This window comes from Oncorhynchus kisutch, linkage group LG24 (genome assembly GCF_002021735.2).
Source record: "Oncorhynchus kisutch isolate 150728-3 linkage group LG24, Okis_V2, whole genome shotgun sequence".
NCBI lineage: Eukaryota > Metazoa > Chordata > Actinopteri > Salmoniformes > Salmonidae > Oncorhynchus > Oncorhynchus kisutch.
This window is the reverse complement of record NC_034197.2, coordinates 21,461,178-21,484,580: the sequence shown is the minus strand read 5'-3', so window position 1 is coordinate 21,484,580 and position 23,403 is coordinate 21,461,178. Positions and strand designations below refer to the sequence as shown.

The window sequence follows — 23,403 nt, the reverse complement described above, 5'->3', positions numbered from 1 at the left end:
TATGTACACTATGAACCGCTCTCCCCTCTTTTTTGTAGATCGTGGGACAGTCCAAAAGGTGATAGTACTTCCTAAAGACACTAGCACAACGGAAGAGCTCACATTAGAGGAGGTGGAGGTGTTCAGGGTAATGACAATAATTTTACTATTTCATGTGAATCACTGTCTAGTTTGATTGAATATGTGAAGGGAGTTGGGACAATCCAACAGTTTAATTCCGCAATATAATCTTTTCCTGACCCCTTATGTGCTCTTTCTTTTTGCAGAATCCAGCTCCTATTAAGACTATGAAGCTATCATCAAAAAGGGTAGGCTTCATCAATTATAATTTGCTCATCTATGATTACTGCTATTGTTGTTGTTGTTGCTGTTGTTGTTATGCCTCTGATAGCCCTTCCTCTCCCATTCCGACACACAGCAACAGCTGTATGTGTCGTCAGAGATGGGGCTTACCCAGGTGTCCCTGCACAGGTGTGGCGTCTATGGGAAGGCCTGTTCAGACTGCTGCCTGGCCAGAGACCCTTACTGTGCCTGGGATGGGGAGACCTGCTCCGCCTTTAGCCCCTCCACCAAGAGGTTAGGCACCTCAGCACCAATTAAGGGGTTACATAACATGCTTGTACTGTATTAGTTTAGATGTTTAAAATAGGATATCATTCCATCCAAACTGAATACTGGGTTTTAGGCATAAGTCAATGTTGTGATAATGTATAGTCATCCACTGATCCTATTCTTGTTCACAGGCGGAGCAGAAGACAGGATATTAAGCATGGAGACCCCTTGCGGCAGTGCAGAGGGTTCAATGCAAAAGGTATGTGATCACAGCCAAAGTACTGAACATTAGATCTCATATTTAATTGTATATAGAGTGTGTATCTGAAAGCCTGGGCTGGTGAATTTATTTTTTGTAAAAGGAGTATAATGTCATTGCATACAAAGGTCTCACAACAAAATCTCACAAATGAGTTAACCACTGTTAACGGGGTTAAAAGGCCTTTGATTCAGATGTCTACTCCACTGTATTTCTCTGATTCTCTCCCCTTCAGTTGAGAAGCGTCTCAGTGAAACAGTGCAGTTTGGGGTGGAGGGGAGTAGCACTTTCCTGGAGTGCCAACCCAGATCTCCACAAGCGACAGTCAAATGGCTCTACCAGAAACCAGACGGCAGGAGGAAAGTGGTACGACAAGGCCTAAGGGATCGTCAAATTCAGATAGCTTTTGTATGATGGCTGTAGATAATGTCGTCTTCTCCCTTTCTCTCACAATGATGTTCTTTATCTTCCTCTCTCCCCCTCCCAGCTGAGCCGAGACAGAGAGGTGCTGAAGACTGGTCACGGCATCCTGCTTAAGTCTTTGAGCCATGCCGACGGGGGGCTGTACAACTGCCTGGCCACCGAGAACAACTTCAAGCACACGGTGGCCCGCGTGGCCCTCCGCATCCTGGACCGGGAGATTGTGGAGGCCCTCACCTCCCCAGACGGCCCCCCGGAGGACCAGAACCCCCATCACCACCGACACCCCCACCACCACCCTCCGCCTCCACCACCCCCTCCTCACAACCTGCCCCCGCAGTTCTCCTCCCAGCCGGAGATCCGCCTCATCAACCAGTACTGTCAGTCCTACTGGCAGCAGCTCAACCCCAACCTGCCCACCAAACGCACTAGCAGGAGGCACACTGAGAGCCAGTCAGAGCCAGCCCCGGGGGCCCCTAGCCAGTCCTAAACCCCATCTCCCTCCCTCTACTCCACTGGTACCTGAGCCAGGCCCTGTAGGGCCACTGTGGCCCTGCACAATGGTAACGGGCAGACTCACTCATGTTGTTGTGATTTTGTTGTTGTTGTTGTTGTTGTTTATCTCACTCCCATTTAGGGTTAGTCTCCATGAGCCCAATTCTAACTTTAGATCTGTGCACATAGCTCTGTGGTTTCTTGCAAAATTGGTGTTACACACACGGAGTGTTTGGTCATATGAATCTTTAGATTAATCTGCAAATGAACTACCCTATTCCGTCCAAGCTAGTAACCTGGTTAGTAACTAGTAACTAGTTAGAGCCTTGAATGCTGATTGGCTGACATCCGTGGTATATCAGACCGTATACCACAGGTATGACAAAACATTTATTTTTCCTGCTGTAATTATGTTGGTAACCAGTTTATAATAGCAATAAGGCACCTCGGGGGTTTGTCGTATATGGCCAATATACCAAGGCTAAGGGCTGAATCCAGGCCCTCTGCGATGCTTAGTGCCTAAGAACAGCCCTTAGCCGTGGTATATTGGCCATATACCACACCCCCTCATGCCTTATTGTTTAAGAATGTCACATTGTATTGTATCACTCAGTGTAAGAAATTTTTGAAACTGCAGAGGATTTTGTTAGTGTACACAATAGTTTCCTAGCCACCACCATGGTAGTTAGGTGATATAGAGACACTGTATCATATGAATCATTGTAAAATGTGTCACATGTTGTATGGCTGCCACAACCTCACTTTTTAGAATCCATTTGTTCCACTGAATCTAGTTGATGAAACATGGGCAATTTAATAGTATTACGTATATTATGTTTCCATTCTAAATATTGTTACAATAGAATCCTGCCAATGTCAAGTCAGAAAGAATAAGGCTCAGTTTTGGGTCGTTCTTGAATTGCGGTGGCATCTGGCCTTGGCATTTTGGCAAAAATAGTTTTTTAATGTTTAAAAAATGGGTTCTATTCTAAATCAACTAATGTGGAAGTTTAATGACTAATTATTTGTACCATTATGATTACATTGTGCCACCAGTAGGAGTAGTGACAGCAATTACTGTCACCCCAATGACTGTCACCCCAATGACTGTCACACCAATGACTGTCACCCCAATGACTGTCACACCAATGACTGTCACACCAATGACTGTCACACCAATGACTGTCACCCCAATGACACATTTAAGGTAATAGAGGATTTTCTTAAATGGAGGCCACAAATGTTCAAATCTAAGGTCACAATGTCATTTCCCTTCTTTTAAATTGAGTAACACCAATGACATTTTCCATTTACACATACTAAATGATCAATGGAATCCTCAAATTTGTGACATACTAAAAGGGTGTGATTAGCTAATAACTTTCTTTAATATAGACCCCTATATAGACCCCTCCCCAATAACAATTTGCCGCTCGAGGGATTGCTAAATGTCCTTCTATAACACTAATGACATAAAACTTAGGGTCACATAATATTTGTAAAAAAATAAAAACAATAATTGGTTTTATTGTTCTTTGCCAGGGATGGGCAACGGCGGCTCACTTTTGTAGGCCCGTGGATCCCCCCCCCCCCCAACTTCATGTTGAGAATTAGAATAGTAGAATACACAAGGCAATTTAGAAATTTGGTTGTGCATCAGCAGTTTTTCTCTTGTTATGTTAGTCACTGACAGTCACTCAATTAGCTCATGTTTAGGTTGGCAGGTAGCCTAGTGGTTAAGAGTGTTAGGCCAGTAACCAAAAGGTCACTGGTTTGAATCCCTGAGCTGACCAGGTGAAAAGAATCTGCCGATGTGACCTTGAGCAGATCTATGTCAGGTTGGACTTTTCATGAATCCACTGCTCTTTCTCTCACCCACGCCATGAATGTTTTTTTTTGTTGAGACTGTACATATTCCTGTAAGTTCTGCACTTTGGTGGTGGGGGTGTAAGGGATGGGATGGGGTAGGGGGTATTATTATGATCTATTGTTGATTGACAGGACCAATATTCACAGAAAGAGGCTTTCATGAAAAATATGTAGACCTTTTTGGAAATGAAAAATATAAATATTTGAATGAATAAATGATTATGGATAGGAAGCCGTAATACTGTAGTACAGCAACGTGCTGAGCAGGGCACTTAACCCTAGTTGCTCTGGATAAGAGCATCTGTTTAAATGTTTCACCAAAACATATTTTTTTGATAGCTGGCTAAACTAACTCACCTATCTAAATATGTAGTAATTATGATTGAATTACTGACTTTGATTTTGTTAGTCACACTCACTCAGATATCATAGGAAATTAGCTGTAAAACTCCAAATGATTATCTCCTCCCCATGGCAAAATGAGTAGAATTGCATGAAATTTGTGGGCCCCTCATGATGAGTTCAGATTTTTGGTGGCCCCCACCCCTATCCAAGATGTCCATCCCTGATCTAAAAATATACGATATACTTTTGTTTACTTTCTAGAATTCAAAGTAATAGATGGATAACCCTAAAACATGTTACTACAACTCTACTCATCACTACTGGGACAATCCAGTTTGCTTTCCCTAAATACTTTAAACAATGCCTAAACATAAAGTCTTGCAGTATAAAGTACTTGCATTATAATGTGTCATAAACAGTTCAATATAAACAAACGCATGTATGATGTTGTAACTATTTGTCTTTTTCAATCGTTTTTCATGGTGGCAAAAGCGATGGACACAAATGCCACCGCAATTCAAGAATGACCCGTTTACATGTTTTTCGTCTGCCATTTCTTAAGATTCTGATATAATCTATTTTAAAACATGACATTTCACAGAAATTGTGGAATATCAGACACGCCTGCTTAATTTGACCAAACATTTGTTAGCAGGAAGAAACTGACCAAATTAGTCTCTATTTCTTTTTATTGGTTAGACTCCTGGGGTTATGCAATTGTTATTGTTTTTTAACCCAATACTATACTTACTAAACACAAAACCATTAGTGTCAGCTAAAAAGCTATCCAAGTCTAATGTTTGAGTAAATTGCTTCGACCTTGTGCTTCTTTCTGCTCAGCACTTCAACAGTGTGTTAGGCAGAGACCAAATTTTGGACCAAACACTGTTCCATTCTCCAGCCAAGACTATCAAGGGATTAAAAAATGAACATGTACATAGAGCAAGTTTGGTTTGGAATGACTCATTCAGAAAAAGAGATTCATTAGCTGTTGATAATTGCAGCGAGAAAAGAAAATGGAGACAGCATAGGGGTTTTCCATTGTGTTGCTTCGAAATGGCAGTACATATTCTCTCTTCAGTGGGAGTTACATTACTTTTACAACAGCTTGACATCAGATGAGAAACTGATCCAACAGAAACTGGACTGGAAGGCTCTTTAAAATGTGACTATGTGACATGGCCACACTGTATTTTTCTTGTCCTCTAGAGATGAGTCATTAGTATACTCACTAGCACTCACCTGGCTCTATCATGTGCTTTTGTTGGATACCACACGTATTCAGTGCATTCATATGGTATGAATACATGTAAAGGACTTTTAGATCTCACAGATCTATGTCAGGTTTGGACTTTTCATGAATCCACTGCTCTTTCTCTCACCCACGCCATGAAACATATTTATTTTGAGACTGTACATATTCCTGTAAGTTCTGCACTTTGGTGGTGGGGGTGTAAGGGATGGGATGGGGTAGGGGGTATTATTATGATCTATTGTTGATTGACAGGACCAATATTCACAGAAAGAGGCTTTCATCAAAAATAGGTAGACCTTTTTGGAAATGAAAAATATGAATAAATATGAATCAATAAATGATTATGGATAGGAAGCCATAATACTGTAGTACAGCAACGTGCTGACAGATTACTCAACTCTGAAGCCAAAGAATCCTCTATTTGAATGAAAACGTGTTCTATTTAAAGGTCCAATGGAGCCATTTTTATATCAATATCAAATCCTTTCTGGGTAACAATTAAGTACCTTACTGTGATTGTTTTCAATTAAAATTGTAAAAAAATAAACGAAAACAGCTTCTTAGCAAAGAGCAATATTTCAAGCAATAATTTAGCTTGGACTGTCTGGGAGTTGTGGGGCCTAATTGGAGGGATATGTAACCTGAAAACTAGCTGTTATTGGAAGAGAGGTTTGGTAATGTCGCCAGGCAGACCAAAACTCAATCCCACTAAAACAGGCAGAAATTTCAGGTGGTCTTTTCAAACAGCTCTTACACTAAAAGGGCATGATCATTTTCACAATTTCACAGTATTATTCCAACCTCATAGTGTGGAAATATAAATATAAAACACAGAAAATCACATTTTTGACTGCACTGGGCCTTTAACATATTTTTCACTATATTCACGTTCTTTGTGGCTTTACATGGCTTCTTTGTCTTTTCTTAGCAATAGAGTTTGAATCCAGAAATGTCTACCTGTCTCATTTCTGGAATATTATTTGTAATAAAACAAAAGTCACTCAAACAAAACAATGTAACGCTTGGTACCATATTCCTTCTAGAGTATGTCTGTGACCTGATTCAAGAGTGACATGAGTAAATTAACATTTTAAAAGGGAGTTACGGGTGAATAACAAACCCATTTCATTCAGTAACTATACAATTATTTTGTTCCCAAAACTATTCATTGGTGTCAGCCATCTTGGCCTTTTAGAGAGGCCTTTCCACTCCCTACTGCGTCTAACCAGTCAGCCAATCAGAGTGGCTTATATGCAAGCCACAATGGTTGGCTTCAGCAGGAAATTCCACTGTAGCTTAGTGCAGGTCACAACCCTTCGCAGAAGGAATACTGTGCATTTAGCGGTTCTTTGTCTTGCTGTTTTTTGGGCTTGTGTGTTTGTCATTGAGCTACGTTGACTCTATCTGTGTTTTTTCTTTGTACTTGTAGATGTGTTTGTGTTAGTTTAAATTGATATGGTTGTTTGTAATAAATATAATTTTATTATTATGATATGTGTTAGCTTTGGTATTTCAGTAGAGATTAATGATATAGTGTATCCAGGTTGGAGAATGTTTGAATTTAGTCTCCTTCCACGCTCTTCAGTTAGTTTCATGTTTTAATCATGTTTCATGTTTTTCATGTTCTAACCCCAACAATACAGTAATCAATAACAATGTAACACTAACAATGACAAGCTCAAACTAAAACTAAAACACACAAGATATAAAAAATAAGAAACAAAAAGAACACTATAAAGTAAGTAAGCAGGGTCAGTTCCAGTACCATATTTACAATGTGCAGGGATACTGGATCGATAGAGGTAGATATGTATAGGGGTAAGGTGACTAGGCATCAGGATATATGATAGCAGCAGTGTATATGATGATTGTATGTGAGTGTGTGTATAGTCAGTATAAAGGTATGTGCCTATAGGGCTGTGGCGGTCGTGACATTTTGTCAGCCGATGATTGTCAAGTAAATAACTGTCGGTCTCACAGTAATTTACCATGAATTAACATAAACACATTTAGCATCTCCTGGCTTCCACACAGACCCTACCAAGCCACTGATGAAGACCTTTGGAACATCTACATTTGAAAAAGTCTAATAAATCCATGTAATATAGCCTACACCATCACAATAAATCCATTACTTATTTTACACAGATTTAAAGGATCATGACCGCTCGGGGGCGTCCGCATGGTCCTAAAGCACACCGTTGCATCGTTTTGTATCACATTCCAATGATAAAACTGGGTGGCGACAAAAATGCAATTTCAGAATGTTGGGGGAGGACATGTCCCCCACCGTCCCCAGTGAATGTTGTGCCCCTGTATTTCAGAAGAACAGAATAGCGTTGTCCTTATGTAAGGTCCTGATCTGGCTATGCAAAATGGCTGTGGGCTACACAAGTTAATTTAGCAGACAAGATTTTCTTAGAATTACGTGGCATTATTTTATATTATTTTAGAGTATGAAGTATAGAATTGATTGTACTCCTGGGTGATGCAGTGGTCTAAGACACTGCATTTCAGCGCAAGAGGTGTCACTGCAGTACCTGGTTCAAATCCAGGCTGCATCACATCTGGCTGTGATTGCGAGTTCCCATAGGGCGGTGCACAATTGGCCCAGTGTCAACTGGGTTTGGCGGTCATTGTAAATAAGAAGTTGTTCTTAACTGGCTTGCCTGGTTAAATAAAGGATATTTTTCTCCAAACAATTTGCGTCTATTCCGTGATGAACGGTTAACAAAGGAATAGTTTTTCCTATATGTGCCAGGTTTTAGGTAAGACCCAGACAATGTTGAAGTAACAATGTTTATTGTAAGGCAGGCAGGGGTCGATAATCCAGAGTAGTGGGGCCAAGGTACAGGACAGCATGAAGGGTCAGGTCAGGCAGAGGTCGGTAAACCAGAGTAGAGGCAAAGGTACAGGACGGTGGTCAGGCTGGCGGGCTCGGAGTCAGGACAGGCAAGGATCAAAACCAGGTGGACGAGAAAAAGAGAGACTGGGGAAAAACAGGAGCTGAAAAAACACTGGTTGACTTGAACAAATAAGACGAACTGGCCCAGAAAGACAGAAAACACAGGTATAAATACCCAGGGGATAAGTGGGGAAGATGGGCGACACCTGAAGGAGGGTGGAGACAAGCACAAGGACAGGTAAAACAGATCAAGGCATGACAATATGCTTAATTTAGAGTTGTTCATGTAACTTTAGTTGTTCTACAAAAGTTGGGCTATATGTTTGGATGTTTAATACATTGTAAGGCTGCATGATGTGACTAATGATGATTTGAAAAAAGTCACTTGAAAGGCATGAGCTCTGCTTTTTTTGCGCAGGCTCTACAAACTTCATCAGTCTCTCATTCACAATTTGATAAGCACTTGATAATGCTTCGAATATCCTGGCGGCATCCCCTTTATGTGGTCGTAATGCACTCTAATAAATCCATGCCTTTTGCGTGCAGTGGCCATTGTGCCCTTGGCCCTTAGTGCTGCGTTGTGCCCTTCTCACTGAGTGCTGCATGTTCTGAAGCACCTCTCACTCACATGTCTCTCCCTCACGTGATCAGGTCTTTCTCACAGGCTACAATTGAAGACAGACAACATTGGGGATGCAACTGTGTGCATCCTTATCCAATTCCGAGGTGCACTGTCCACATTTACTTTTCGTCAGCCAACAAGGTGAGTAGGCCCAATGAACAGAAAAAGCACTAGCCTATGTCAATATACTATCCCCCTTTGCACAAAAGTTGGCCTATTCTTTTCTGTACGAGAAATAATTATCCCAAATATAGTCGGGGTCAGTTATAGATAGATAGATCTCAAATCAATGAATAGATAGATCTCAAATGAATACCACTAGCATTACAAAAAAAATGTTTTTACGCAATGTGGCTGACGCAACCGATCAGAACGTTTAGCTTACATTTTTTATACACTATTAGGCTATTTTTTCACATTATAAGTGCAGCAATGCGCACACGGCAAATCTCTAAACGCAAATGTTCCATTTTGCAGGAAAACACCATTATCAAAAGTGACCGCAAATGCAATTGTGCATGTAATGCTTTTATTATAAAATGTAAAATGTATCATATCCAGGCTGTATCACATCCGGTCGTGATTGGGAGTCCCATAGGGCGGCGCACAATTGGCCCAGCGTCGTCCAGGTTTGACCAGAGTGGGCCGTCATTGTAAATAAGAATTTGTTCTTAACTGACTTGCCTAGTTAAATAAAGGTTAAATTTAAAAAATGAAATGTGTATTTTTATGGTAAATTATCTTCCCAAACGTAAAACTCACGCGCTGCTTATGTATGCCAGTTAGGCTCTACACTCCTTGTAAAGCGGTTTAATGTGCTTAATTTTAAGACGTTATTTGGCCACTTTAGTTGTGATACTAACCTTATCAAAACATATCGGCCTATGGGCAAGTTCAAAAATTGGAGAGAAAAAGGGGGATAGTATGTAGTACTGTGCGCCTCTCATAGTTTGTTCTGGACTTGAGGACTGTGAAGAGACATCTTGTGGCATGTCTTGTGGGGTATGCATGGGTGTCCGAGCTATGCGCCAGTTGTTCAGACAGCTCTGTGCATTCAACATGTCAATACCTCTCATAAATACCAGTAGTGGTGAAGTCAATCTCTCCTCCACTTTGAGGCTGTAGGAGCTGCCTGGTTGATAGTGGTGTTAAGAATGTAGCTACTGTTGTATCAATATGTTTTGACCATGACAGTTTACAATCCAGGGTTACTCCAAGCAGTTTACTCACCTCAACTTGCTCAATTTCCATTTTATTTATTACAAAATGTAGTTGAGGTATAGGGTTTGATTTGTCCTAAATACAATGCTTTTAGTTTTTGAAAATAACATATGTAGGGCTAACTTATTCCTTGCCACCCACTCTGAAACTAACTGCAGATTTTTGTTAAGTGTTGCAGTCATTTCAATTGCTGTAGTAAATAACGTGTATAGTGTTGAGTGATCCACATACATAGACACACTGTCTTTACGCAACAAGATTGAAAAAAGTAAGGGGCCTAGACAACTGCCCTGGGGCATTCCTGATTCTACCTGGATTATGTTGGAGAGACTTCCATTAAAGTACACCCTCTGTATTCTGTTAGACAGGTAACTCTTTATACACAATATAGCAGGGGGTGTAAAGCCATAACACATATGTTTTTCCAGCAGCAGACCATCATAGATAATGCCAAAAGCCGCACTGAAGTCTAACAAAACAGCCCCCACAAACTTTTTATCATCCGTTTCTCTCAGCCAATCATCAGTCATTTGTGTAAGTGCTGAATGTCCTTCCCTATAAGCGTGCTGAAAGTCTATTGTCCATAAGTTTACTGTAAAATACAATTGTATCTGGTCGGCTATTTGAGCCAGTAAAGGGTTTTTTACTTTTCTTAGGTAGCGGAATTACTTTTGCTTCCCTCCAGGCCTGGGGGAACACACTTTCTAGTAGGCTTAAATTGAAAATATGGAAAATAGCAGTGGCAATATCGTTCAATATTATCCTCAGTAATTTTCAATTCAATCTGTCAGACCCCGGTGGCTTGTCATTGTTGATAGACAACAATAATTAGTTCACTTCTTCCACACTCACTATATGGAATTCAAAATTACAATGGTTGTATTTCATAATTTGGTTAGACATACTTGAATGTGTAGTGTCAGCGTTTGTTGCTGGCATGTCATGCCTGTTTGCTAATCTTGCAAATGAAAAAATCATTAAAGTAGTTGGCAATATCAGTCGATTTTGTGATGAATGAGCCATCTGACTCAAGGAATGATGGAGCTGAGTTTGCCTTTTTTCCCAACATTTCATTTAAGGTGCTCCAAAGCTTTTTATGGTCATTCTTTTTGTCATTTAGCTTTGTTTCCTAGTGTAGTTTCTTCTTCTTTTTATTCAGTTTAGTCATGATTTCTCAGTTTGCAATACGTTTGCCAATCGGTTGTGCAGCCAGACTTATTTGCCATTCCTTTTGACTCACCCCCCTCAACCATACAATTTTTTCAATTCCTCATCACTCCACAGGGATTTAACAGTTTTTAGTCATTTTCTTAATGGGTGCATGCTTATTAGTAACTGGAATAAGCAATTTCATAAATGTGTTAAGTGCAGCGTCTGTTTGCTCCTCCTTACACACCACAGACTAACAAATATTTTTTACATCAACATCATAATAATCACGAAAAAATGGATTCTATGACCTCTTATACACTATATTAGGCCCAGCCTTTGGAACTTTGTTTTTCCTAGATATGGCTACTATAATGACGTTGGCCTCTTTGGGTATACCAAGCCCATCCCCCTCTCCCTGCCTCCCCCTTGCCTCCTTCAACTAGGTTGCTGTGGTCAGAGAGACGTCGTAAATTCCTGAGAAGACCCTGCCACATGGCCACCCAGTAGAGAGAGAGTAGATTTTCATGGAGAACAAAGGAAATCCTTCCACCTCACAGAACTTGAGGTACAAACAAATTTCATGTTCCGGAGAAAGTATAAAAGATCAGTGAAGAATCCAGCTACGAACTGGTCCGTTTGACACAACTTGGGAAAGCTCATGGGAGACGGTGTGGCCACATTACCATAACACTGTTTATATAATAGCCCCAGATATAAGGTTTACATCTAATTGTTGTATAAGATGAATGAGTGAGTATGATACTGTTTACACAATTTTACAATGGGATTTTGGACTGTTTAATGAAGGAAAACTCAAAAAGGGAATTGGATTTGAACTAAATCAGAGGACCGCCTCTGAGCCCAGTTAGGGTCAGACATCCAGTTAGGGTCAGACAAGCGCCGCTTCTGGGTGAGCGTTTTCCTGTTTGCTTATAGCGGAATACAGCTCATTGAGTGCGGTTTTAGTGCCAACCTTGTTCTGTGGAGGTATTTATTTATTTAACCGGGTAGGCTAGTTGAGAACAAGTTTTCATTTACAACTGCGATCTGGCCAAGATAAAGCAAAGCAGTGCGACACAAACAACAACACAGAGTTACACATAGAATAAACAAACATACAGTCAATAATACAATAGAAAAAGTCTATATACAGTGTGTGCAAATGAGGTAGGATAAGGGAGGTAAGGCAATAAATAGGCCATAGTGGCGAAAGAATTACAATATATCAATTAAACTCTGTAGTGATAGATGTGCAGAAGATGAATGTGCAAGTAGAGATGCTGGGGTGCAAAGGAGCAAAATAAATAAATAACAGTATGGGGATGAGGTAGTTGGATGGGCTATTTACAGATGGGCTATGTATAGGTGCAGTGATCTGTGAGCTGCTCTGACAGCTTAAAGTTAGTGAGGGAGATATGAGTCTCCAGCTTCAGTGATTTTTGCAGTTCATTACAGTCTTTGGCAGCAGAGAACTGGAAGGAAAGGCGGCCGAATGAGGAATTGGCTTTGGGGGTGACCAGTGAAATATACCTGCTCGAGCGCGTGCTACGGGTGGGTGCTGCTATGGTGCCAGTGAGCTGAGATAAGGCGGGGCTTTACCTAGCAAAGACTTACAGATGACCTGGAGCCAGTGGGTTTGGGGACGAATATGAAGCGAGGGCCAGCCAACGAGAGCATACAGGTCGCAGTGGTGGGTAGTATATGGGGCTTTGTGACAAAATGGATGGCACTATGATAGACTGCATCCAATTTGCTGAGTAGAGTGTTGGAGGCTATTTTGTAAATTACATCACCGAAGTCAAGGATCGGTAGGATAGTCAGTTTTACGAGGGTATGTTAGGCAGTATGAGTGAAGGATGCTTTGTTACGAAATTGGAAGCCAATTCTAGATTTAACTTTGGATTGGAGATGTTTGATGTGGGTCTGGAAGGAGAGTTACAGTCTAACCAGACACCTAGGTATTTGTAGTTGTCCACATATTCTAAGTCAGAACCGTCCAGAGTAATGCTGCTGGACTGGCAGGCAGGTGTGGGCAGCGAGCAGTTGAAGAGCGTGCATTTAGTTTTACTTGCATTTAAGAGCAGTTACAGGCCACAGAAGGGTTGTATGGTACTGAAGCTCATCTGGAGGTTAACACAGTGTCCAAAGAAGGGCCAGACGTATACAGAATGGTGTCATATGCGTAGAGGTGGATCAGAGAATCACCAGCAGCAAGAGCGACATCATTGATGTATACAGAGAAGAGAGTTGGCCCGAGAACTGAACCCTGTGGCACCCCCATAGAGACTGCCAGAGGTCTGGACAACAGGCCCTCCGATTTAACACACTGAACTCTGTCTGAGAAGTAGTTGGTGAACCAGGCGAGGCAGTCATTTGAGAAACCAAGGCAGTTGGAAGAGATTGTCTAGCCCAACTGATTTGTAGGGGTCCAGATTTTGCAGCTCTTTCAGAACATCAGCTATCGGGATTTGGGCGAAGGAGAAATGGGATAGGCTTGGGCAAGTTGCTGTGGGGGAGTACATGGTTGTTGACCAGGGTAGGGGTAGCCAGGTGGAAAGCATGGCCAGCCGTAGAGAAATGCTTATTGAAATTCTCAATTATCGCGGATTTATCGGTGGTGTCAATGTTTCCTAGCCTCAGTGCAGTGGGTGTAAACAGCTACGAAAAATAAAGATGAAAACTCTCTAGGTAGATAGGGTAGTCTTCAACTTATCATGAGATACTCTACCTCAGGCGAGCAAAACTTTGAGACTTCCTTAGATATCGTGCACCAGCTGTTTACATAAATGCATAGGCCCCTGCCTCTTGCCAGAGGCTGCTGTTCAGTCTTGCCAATAGAGTGTATAACCCACCAGCTGTATGTTTTTAATGTCGTTGTTCAGCCACGACTCGGTGAAACATAAGATATTACAGTTTTTAATGTCCCGTTGGTAGGATATACGTTCTTTCAGTTCGTCCCATTTATTTTCCTGCAATTGAAAATTAGCTAGCAGAATGGAAGGCAAGGGCAGATTAGCCACTCGTTGCCAGATCCTCACAAGGCACCCAGATCTTTAGCCTCGAAATCTCAGTTTCCTTCTGAGCGAATCACGGGATCAGGGCCTGGTCGGGTGTCTGCAGTATATCCCTCGCGGCCGACTCATTAAGCGACGGTAGCAGCAACCTTATGTACAAAACAAGTTACAAACAACGCAAAAAAACAAAACAAATAGCATGATTGGTTGAGAGCCGATAAGACAGCAGCCCTAACCTCCGGCTACTGAGGGCAGGACAGGACCCTGGTTGGTAGAACGCATGGGGCTAGGGAAGGGGCGGTCCCTGGAGGGGAACACGGGACAGCGGGCAAGGGTCCCAAGTGGCAATGTTGCGCTGGGCCGGAGGCAGAGTAGGAGCCAGAGTAGGAGCCAGGTGGAACAGAAGGGAGGGGACCCTGGCGATCTAGAGGCTGACCGGAGGCAGAGTAGGAGCCAGGTGGAACAGAAGGGAGGGGACCCTGGCGATCTAGAGGCTGACCGGGGGCAGATTCTGTACAAGAGAAAACAACATAGCTCAAGTTATCTTTCCATTGTCCAAAACAAAAGTTATTTCTCCATTAGAGAGGAGCCATTGGTTTACAACCTTGTCTCCTCATCTCCGCTTTGACAGCCTCCAGACTGACTGTGCAATTAAGTCGTAGATGAGTCTGGAGGTCTTTACGTTGGTCAGCTTGTCTTCACTGATCCCAGCCCTGGAGAACAAGTTCTTCAGGTCAGGGTCCAGGTTGTTGGTCTACAATTAGAAAAGTAGCCGTTAGTAACACATGTCTATGGCTCCAATGTATTCATGTAAGACAGTCAATAGAACAAATATATAAACTTTACAAACTTTGAGTTGCAATTCAAGTAACCTATAAATCAATGTTGGTTAACTTTACTTAATATTTTCAAGAGAAAGCAGGCATTGATGGCTATAGACAACCTCTCAGCTATGAGACCATTTATACTTTTACAAACTTGTCCTCAGAGACAATATAATCTTATATCAAATCCTGTGTTTGGATCCCATCCAACATGAGTCACATGTCTTACAACAGCTGGAAACAATGAGATGAAAGATGCAAATTGATTTTCTTTTGTGGTCATTTCATATTTCTTCATGTGGTATTATTACAAGCATGATCTGACATTATTTTTGATATAGTCCAGTTATTGTAAATTAATTTAAATTGAGAAAAGAAGTGGTATTGACAAGGTGAGACAACTACTGAGCCCTAACTGTATGCCTGTATAGGGTACTGACTGAAATCCACTGGGGCCCTCTAGATCAGCCTTGGTCAGTTTAACTCCCTTCTTCTTTTCCTTCTTTCCACTCTGAATGGTTATAAAGGCAGGGGCAGGGGTTAGCACGGCTGGGGAGCGATAGCACAATGCCGGATGTCAGGGTTCTGGATGTCCACAATGGCTAGGCTCCCAGAATGCATTGCATGGGCTGATGGCACACAAACAAGGTCTTAATAATAATAATTTATACAACTTTTATAGCACTTTTTTATTACAAACAGAATTTCAAAGCGCTTGTTAAGCAAAATTAACAACAAGAAATAATTATATAATAGTTCATAGCTAGATGGTCAGCGGAGGTGGAGGTCGAAGGTGGTGGTCAGGTCAGCATGTCCAAAGACAGGCAGGTGGGCAAGCAGCTCGATGTTACCAGGGCGTCTGCACATTCTCTGTATTGGGATTTGAGCTCCCCACAGAGTACAGCCCACTTATTACTTCAGAAGTATCCTCCTGAGCAATGAATAAGCTGTCCCACTGCCAACTCTGCATGCAGAGCCCCCTCTTGGGTCACCGTTGATATCAAGACTTGATCTGCACTCATTTAGCTATTGAAAAATAAAAAGGTTGTACAAATATTTACATACAAATAATTAAATATGATTAATTATACCATGACATTGTTGAATTCTTGTTTCTGATTGGCTTGAAGGGCATTCTAGAGTGTGCATTATTTCCCTATAACGCACAGTACATTAGCAAGGTAGAATTCAAATGCTATTTCATGTTTATATGTTCTATGGTTACCAAGGCAACTGCTGTAGCTATCTAGTAAACTAGATCGACACTTCAGTGGATGTTGAACATATTTCTACCTGCAAATCAACACTTTTCTAGTGGCAAATGTGTTAAATTATAGCCATGGTATAAAAGGGAAATTCAATTCAGGGCTCTATGCGTTGTCTGGAAAATAATGCAAGTAGGTGGAAGGTTAGTTCCACTGCTAGCACATCGTGGAACACACCATCCACGTCGTTCATTATTTTCAATAGAACGCATAGCCAGCCCCTTGTTGGTTAGCCCTTATATATTTACATGAGCTCTCTGCCTAGGCTGCCACTAGGCACCATGGCAACTAAAAAACCTTAGTTCTTATGGAAAGATTATGCAGTGGCAACCTATTCCAGATCACAGATAAATTGAAAACAGTGTTTTTTTTTATGATGAGATGGTAAAACGTATTTGTCGATGATGTTGCTGAGAGCATTTACACAATATATAGAAAAGTATGTGGACACCCCTTCAAATTAGTGGATTTATATAAAAATCAAGCACACAGCCATGCAATCTCCATAGACAAACATTGGCAGTAGAATGGCATTACTGAAAAGGTCTAGGAGCAACAATGGCTCACAGAATGGGATCGCCGAGTGCTGAAGCGTGTAAAAATCGTCTGTCCTCGGTTGCAACACTCGCTAGTGAGTTCCAAAACTGCCGCCACATAAACTATCGCAGCATAAATACTGGAGGGGTCGGGAGACACTGTGTCCCCGTCCGACGATACCCCCGGACAGGGCCAAACAGGCAGGATATAACCCCACCCACTTTGCCAAAGCACAGCCTCCACACCACTAGAGGGATATCTTCAACCACCAACTTGCCATCCTGAGACAAGGCCAAGTATAGCCCACGAAGATCTCCCCCACGGCATGAACCCAAGGGGGGGGCGCCAACCCGGACAGGAAGATCACGTCAGTGACTCAACCCACTCAAGTGGTGCACCCCCCCTAGTGACAGCATGGAAGAGCACCAGTAAGCCAGTGACTCAGCCCCTGTAATAGGGTTTGAGGCAGAGAATCCCAGTGGAGAGAGGGGAACCGGCCAGCCAGAGACAGCAAGGGCGGTTCGTTGCTCCAGTGCCTTTCCGTTCACCTTCACACTCCTGGGCCAGACTACACTCAGTCATAGGACCTACTGAAGAGATGAGTCTTCAATAAAGACTTAAAGGTTGAGACCGAGTGTGCGTCTCTCACATGGATAGGCAGACCATTCCATAAAATTTTGCTCTATAGGAAAAAGCCCTGACTCCAGCTGTTTGCTTAGAAATTCTAGGGACAGTTAGGAGGCCTGCGTCTTGTGACCGTAGCCTACGTGTAGGTATGTACGGCAGGACCAAATCGGAAAGATAGGTAGGAGCAAGCCCATGTAATGCTTTGTAGGTTAGCAGTAAAACCTTGAAATCAGCCCTAGCCTTAACAGGAAGCCAGTGTAGAGAAGCTAGCACTGGAGTAATATGATAAAAATGTTTGGTTCTAGTCAAGATTCTAGCAGCCGTGTTTAGCGCTAACTGAAGTTTATTTAGTGCTTTATCCGGGTAGTGTTATATAAATATTCATACACAGGACTCATATATTATACAGCGCTAAGCTAAACCGCCTGACTCAAGTCATCTTACGTACCCTTGCTAAAACAGGAACTAGCTCACACAGCCAGCAATAAAACTACCCCCCTAAAACTATCCCCTCAGCTTGGTTGTCTCCCGACCCCAGGAAACAAAGACATTCCATCGCATGAACACATACACCCAGCCATAAAAAACTGCCCCTCTACCTCACGAACCCCTGACACAAACATCTCCTAGTATAAACACATCTCCCCCCTCTACTGGTCGGGGGCTCAGAGAACAAGACTCTGTTCTGTACCAATGGGGCTCATGCTCTGGATTAGAGCAGGTCCGCCTCCAACTTTTTGGGACCAATCAGAAGACAAAAACGACAAGACTCTACCTACTTTATTCTATGTATAAAAATGAATGTAACCTTTGTATAAGGCCTCTTTTTCACCTGACTCCTTGCCGAGTTATATGAACTAGATCCGTGCACGTAAAACTGCGGGACAAGATATCTTTGACTCATTAAAACTGCCTTTTGTTACAACTGAAATCCACTCTGTCCAGCGTCCGTGATTTGGTCTCAACTCTCCAATATATAAGACACCATACTTAACAGTAGCCAGAAAGTAGAATATTGCAGTAGTCTAACCTAGAAGGGACAAAAACTAAGATGAATTTTTCTGCATCATTTTTGGACAGAAAGTTTATGATTTTTGCAATGTTACGTAGATGGAAAAAGCTGTCCTTGAAACAGTCTTGATATGTTCGTCAAAAGAGAGATCAGGGTCCAGAGTAACGCCGAGGTCCATTTTATTTGAGACGACTGTACAACCATCAAGATTAATTGTCAGATTCAACAGAAGATATATTTTTTTCTTGGGACCTAGAACAAGCATCTCTGTTTTGTCCGAGTTTAAAAGTAGAACATTTGCAGCCATCCATTTCCTTATGTCTGAAACACAGGCTTCCAGGGAGGTCGATTTTGAGGCTTCACCACGTTTCATCAAAATGTACAGCTGTGTGTCGTCCGCATAGCAGTGAAAGTTAACATTATGTTTCTGAATGACATCACCAAGAGGTAAAATATATAGTGAAAACAATAGTGGTCCTAAAACGGAGCATTGAGGAACACCGAAATGTATAGTTGATTTGTCAGAGGACAAACCATCTACAGAGACAAACTGATATCTTTCCGACAGATAAGATCTAAACCAGGCCAAAACTTGTCCGTGTAGACCAATTTGGGTTTCCAATCTCTCCAAAAGAATGTGGTGATTGATGTTATCAAAAGCAGCACTAAGGTCTATGAGCACGAGGACAGATGCAGAGCCTTGGTCTGATGCCATTAATTGACCACCTTCACAAGTGCAGTCTCAGTGCTATGATGGGGTCTAAAACCAGACTGAAGTGTTTCGTATACATTGCTTGCCTTCAGGGAGGCAGTAAACTGCAACGCAACAGCTTTTTCAATTTTGAGAGGAATGGGAGATTCGATATAGGCTGATAGTTTTTTATATTGTCTGGGTCAAGGTTGGGCTTTTCAAGAGAGGCTTTATTACTGCCACTTTTAGTGAGTTTGGTACACGTCCGGTGGATAGAGAGCCATTTATTATGTTCAACATAGGGGGGCCAAGCACAGGAAGCAGCTCTTTCAGTAGTTTAGAAGCCATGAGAATATTGTCCAGCTGCGGGGACTATGCAAGGGGATTTATACTACTATCTGTACCTATTGGTGGCACAGACGCTGGTTCATCCTTTCCTACACTTAAATTACCCTTGCCTAACGATTGCATCTGAAGCTGGACTTGCAGCACAGCTATCCCCACCATAAGACGATCGTTCTCCTGTATATTATGAGTACAGCGACTGCAATTAGAAGGCATAATGTTATTGTTACTAACATTACTTAGCTTTGGCTGGTGGAGGTCCTGACGAACCACGACCATATAATGCGTCCGAGGTGAAAAGGTTGAGTGAACAAGTCGAGCGAATGGGATTTAGAAAAATATATAAAACGTTAATTAAAACATTTTAAAAGTAAAGTTGGCAGGTAGCAAAGTAAGGCTAGCAACAAACCGCACAGCAGCACATAAACAAGTCTACAACTTGTACTTGATTGATTAATTAAGGTTATAATTAATGGGAATTTTTTGAAGGGGCTGATACATTTTCCATAAGGGAAAGTCAAGTCTCAAATGTCAAAGTGGAAATGACAAACTTCAGAAGCCTTTTTAAAACTCAAATGCACTTCAAGTTTTACATTTCCCAAACAGCGACAAGTCATCCATGTGTTGAACTGTAGTAAACATCCTGTTCTTTCAGCTTCACAGGAAGTGGCCTCAGGCCCGGCTTCCAGTAGTTCACCTCTGAGGCAAGTATGCAGTGGCTATGTCTTAGTATAGCTCTTAGGCGAAATTCAACTAAATGAAAAGGGTAACTAACACAAGGAGATATTCTTCCCCCTTACATGTATATCTAATATTCCCATTACCATTAATGTTTTACCCAAATAGTTATTCATGTTTAATTGAGCGATAATTAAGCATTGTTCAGAGCTCTTGGAAGTGTGCGTTTTATGATTTTGTTGCATATTGAAGTAATAAACCACGCGTCAAACACATTCCATGGAGATCCGAGTGTCTGCAGGTTCACTCCTCCCTTGTACTTGATTGATTCATTAAGGTCAAGTTCACTAATTAGTAAAGAACCCCTCATCTGGTTGTCTAGGTCTTGACTGAAGGGAAATACCAAAAACCTACAGACACTAGACCCTTCATGGAATGGGTTTGACACCCCTGTATTAAACCAAACTATGAAATTGTGCAAAAAATACCAATCTGGATCATTTCTGTTACAGAAGTCTTTCCTGTCCAAAGCTTAAAAGACAACAAGGCATGATTCCAAAGGTTACATTTCATCCCAGAATGTGACCCTGATTACTTTGGCCCCATCCATAAACAACCCAAGCCCCTATCTGAAAGATATATTAGATATACCTGTCCAATCCTTTCACATCCAGACCATGTCTCCATGTTATATCTGGTCTCTGAGTCAGGCCTGCAGTCTAAACCCCTGTTTATAACTGGAGCTAACATTGGTCCTGTGTCCTGATCTTGTCCACATTCTAATTGTGCCCACATTTTCAGAAATGTGTCTGTCTACACATGGTATTAAAACGTGTCTCTTATCTGTCCACTGTGTCTGAATTGTGACCAGATTTCCTGGTCCCCCCTTTATGCTAAATGTTCCACTGCTGTTCTTTCCTGATTATATTTATTTTAACCCCTTACACTCATGGGAATTGGCCTATATGGATAGGGCTAAATTGAAAGCATATGCATAACCATGTTAGCAATTAAATTCATGGATATTATGGGGAAATTACTAGACTAAAGGAGAGGACAACAGTTCAACTGACACAAGACTGAATCTAAACATTACAATGTTGATTTTATGTACATATTACATTTACTGTACTTTTCGCCGCATTTGTTTTTTTAACGAAATCTGAAAATACTCTGGATACGTTCAATAACATTATAAGAATATCCTTTTAGGGTAGGTACAACATAAGACAAATACATGATAAGGGTTTGACTGAGAGGTCTAACTGTTGTTTCCAAGTGGCCACATGCCTCTTCATAGTATTCACAGGTCCTAAGTCATTTTAATGCACTTTTTAGATTTAAAGAAGAGTCTAGCTGTGCTGTTGAGGAACTAGAGTTAGCACACTTGTAGTTGTTTTGTTTGGAGCACAGCCATGCATCCCCACCTTTACACAATTACTGTTGTTGTATACGCAATCCAAAAACGGTCCATTATAAATCGCAATCTGGGTCAGGTGGCCAACATGACTATCTAAATGACAAAATACTATCTTACAGTGTTAGGTTTTCACAAGGCAATTCAGAGAAGCAGATCATCATTTTGGTGTGAATGGAGTCATGAGTGCATTCAGATGCGTGTTCCGCGACAAACTTCCTTCACAATACAACAAGCACAGGCTCATTCTGTTCAGGATAACCCAGGGTTTAATGCCATGTCATCTTGTAAATGTACATCAAACATAGTGATCGTAAACGTTGACACTGTATATGACATGAGTTTTATGATATGGAAATGTGAAATGCACATTTGGTGTTTGGCTTGTGTGTATGACATCAAAAAGATATCTTTTCAAAATACATTGAGTCCTTGTAATCCTTCACTCAGACAATTTTTTTGCCAAAAGTAGCCCAAATAGCAGGAGGGATGGGAGCAACCTCTTGTCGCGTGCAGTGTTTAAGTTCAGAATGACTGTCAATCAAAACCCATACAGACCTGTTCAAGCAGAGACCCTGAGCTCTGACGTCATGTATAGTATGTTACTGTATAGACACTGTGTTCCAATTTAGGCACGAGTGTAAAGGGCTATGACACATATTGATGGCATAATTCAATTGTCACCTGTCAATGATTTTAGAGGGCGGGACAATGATCCATTTAAATGGTTTCACTGTCCAGATCCATCTACACGTGTAAGACTTCCAGACACAATGCATGTCTGACTACCTCTGGAGGTCTTCAAAAATATCTGATCACAATCAGATCACAATTCATATTTTAATTGTCTACACCTGCTAACAAAATTGGACATAATCAGAATGTAGACAAGATCAGGAGAAAGGAAGCATGCAAGCGGCAGGTATGAACTAGCCTTAGGTTGTCATGGGGACTTACCACACATCTCTGGCCCAGGAGCTCCACTACAGCCTCTACAGGACGGTGAGGTTGTTCTCCTGCATCCTCGACTTTGATGCCCGCCTCATTGCTCCACACAGGCCAAATAGGGGTCTTTAAGTTCAGATACAGCTTATGAGGCTCCTCAAACTTCTGAACGCTTGTGAGGTAGAAGTGGAGACATGTATCTAAAGCGAGGACTTCCTTGACGTTAGAGCAAAACAGCAGGAGAGAGCAGGAAGTACAGCGACCACAGTTGATTGTTCTTCCTCTGAATCGGGGATCTCTCTGAACCTTGTTGTGAGGGCAGCAGTGGTGCTGTTGATCAGCCTTTGTTAGATCAATGGTTGTGGGGTGTTTAGTGTCTGTCTTTTAAGAATGTAGCGTACTGATGGTGCACTCATATAAAACAGATACAACCTGTAGGTAATGGAGGCTGTAGTAAGTGTCTGTACACTATTCTTCAGTTAGCAGCCTGGCTTATTCTGTGTACCGCATACAGAGCCTTCAGACAGTATTCATACCCTTTGACTTATTCCACATTTTGTTGTGTTTCAGCCTGAATTCAACATGTATTAAATAGATTTATTTTTTTCACCGATTTACACACAATACCTCATAATAACAAAGTGAAAACAAGCTTTTAGAAATTTTAGCAAATGTATTGAAAATTAAATGCAGAAATATCTAATTTACATAAATATTCACACCCCTGAATCAGTACTTTGTAGAGGCATCTTTGGCAGCGATTACAGCCGTGTCTCTTTCTGGGTAAGTCTCCTAAGAGCTTTCCACACATGGATTGTGCAACATTTGCCCATTATTATTTTTAAAAATTCTTCAACCTCTATCAAATTGGTTGTTGATCATTGCTAGACAACCATTTTCAGGTCTTGCCATAGATTTTCAAGTAGATTTAAGTCAAAACTGTAACTCGGCTA

The 23,403-nt window shown here is 41.5% G+C and overlaps 2 protein-coding genes across 2 annotated transcripts in view; one reads left to right on the top strand and one right to left on the bottom strand.

The window, feature by feature from the left end:
* sema3gb (sema domain, immunoglobulin domain (Ig), short basic domain, secreted, (semaphorin) 3Gb) overlaps positions 1 to 6,687 on the top strand; it is a 46,899-nt gene extending 40,212 nt beyond the window's left edge. The window contains exons 13-18 of the mRNA XM_020459690.2: positions 39 to 127; positions 267 to 308; positions 419 to 576; positions 744 to 811; positions 1,047 to 1,177; positions 1,299 to 6,687. Coding sequence (XP_020315279.1) covers positions 39 to 127; positions 267 to 308; positions 419 to 576; positions 744 to 811; positions 1,047 to 1,177; positions 1,299 to 1,721 — 911 coding nt within the window. The 3' untranslated portion in view covers positions 1,722 to 6,687. The remainder of the gene's footprint in view (positions 1 to 38; positions 128 to 266; positions 309 to 418; positions 577 to 743; positions 812 to 1,046; positions 1,178 to 1,298) is intronic.
* An 8,035-nt stretch (positions 6,688 to 14,722) lies between these two features.
* LOC116357032 (neural Wiskott-Aldrich syndrome protein-like) lies at positions 14,723 to 22,960 on the bottom strand. Its single transcript, XM_031804355.1, has 6 exons — positions 22,956 to 22,960; positions 22,463 to 22,622; positions 15,374 to 15,444; positions 15,102 to 15,157; positions 14,956 to 14,981; positions 14,723 to 14,863 (listed from the first exon to the last, which is right to left on the bottom strand). Exons 1-6 carry the CDS (start codon positions 22,958 to 22,960, stop codon positions 14,723 to 14,725), a joined length of 459 nt encoding a protein of 152 aa, XP_031660215.1.
* Positions 22,961 to 23,403: the final 443 nt, after the last annotated feature.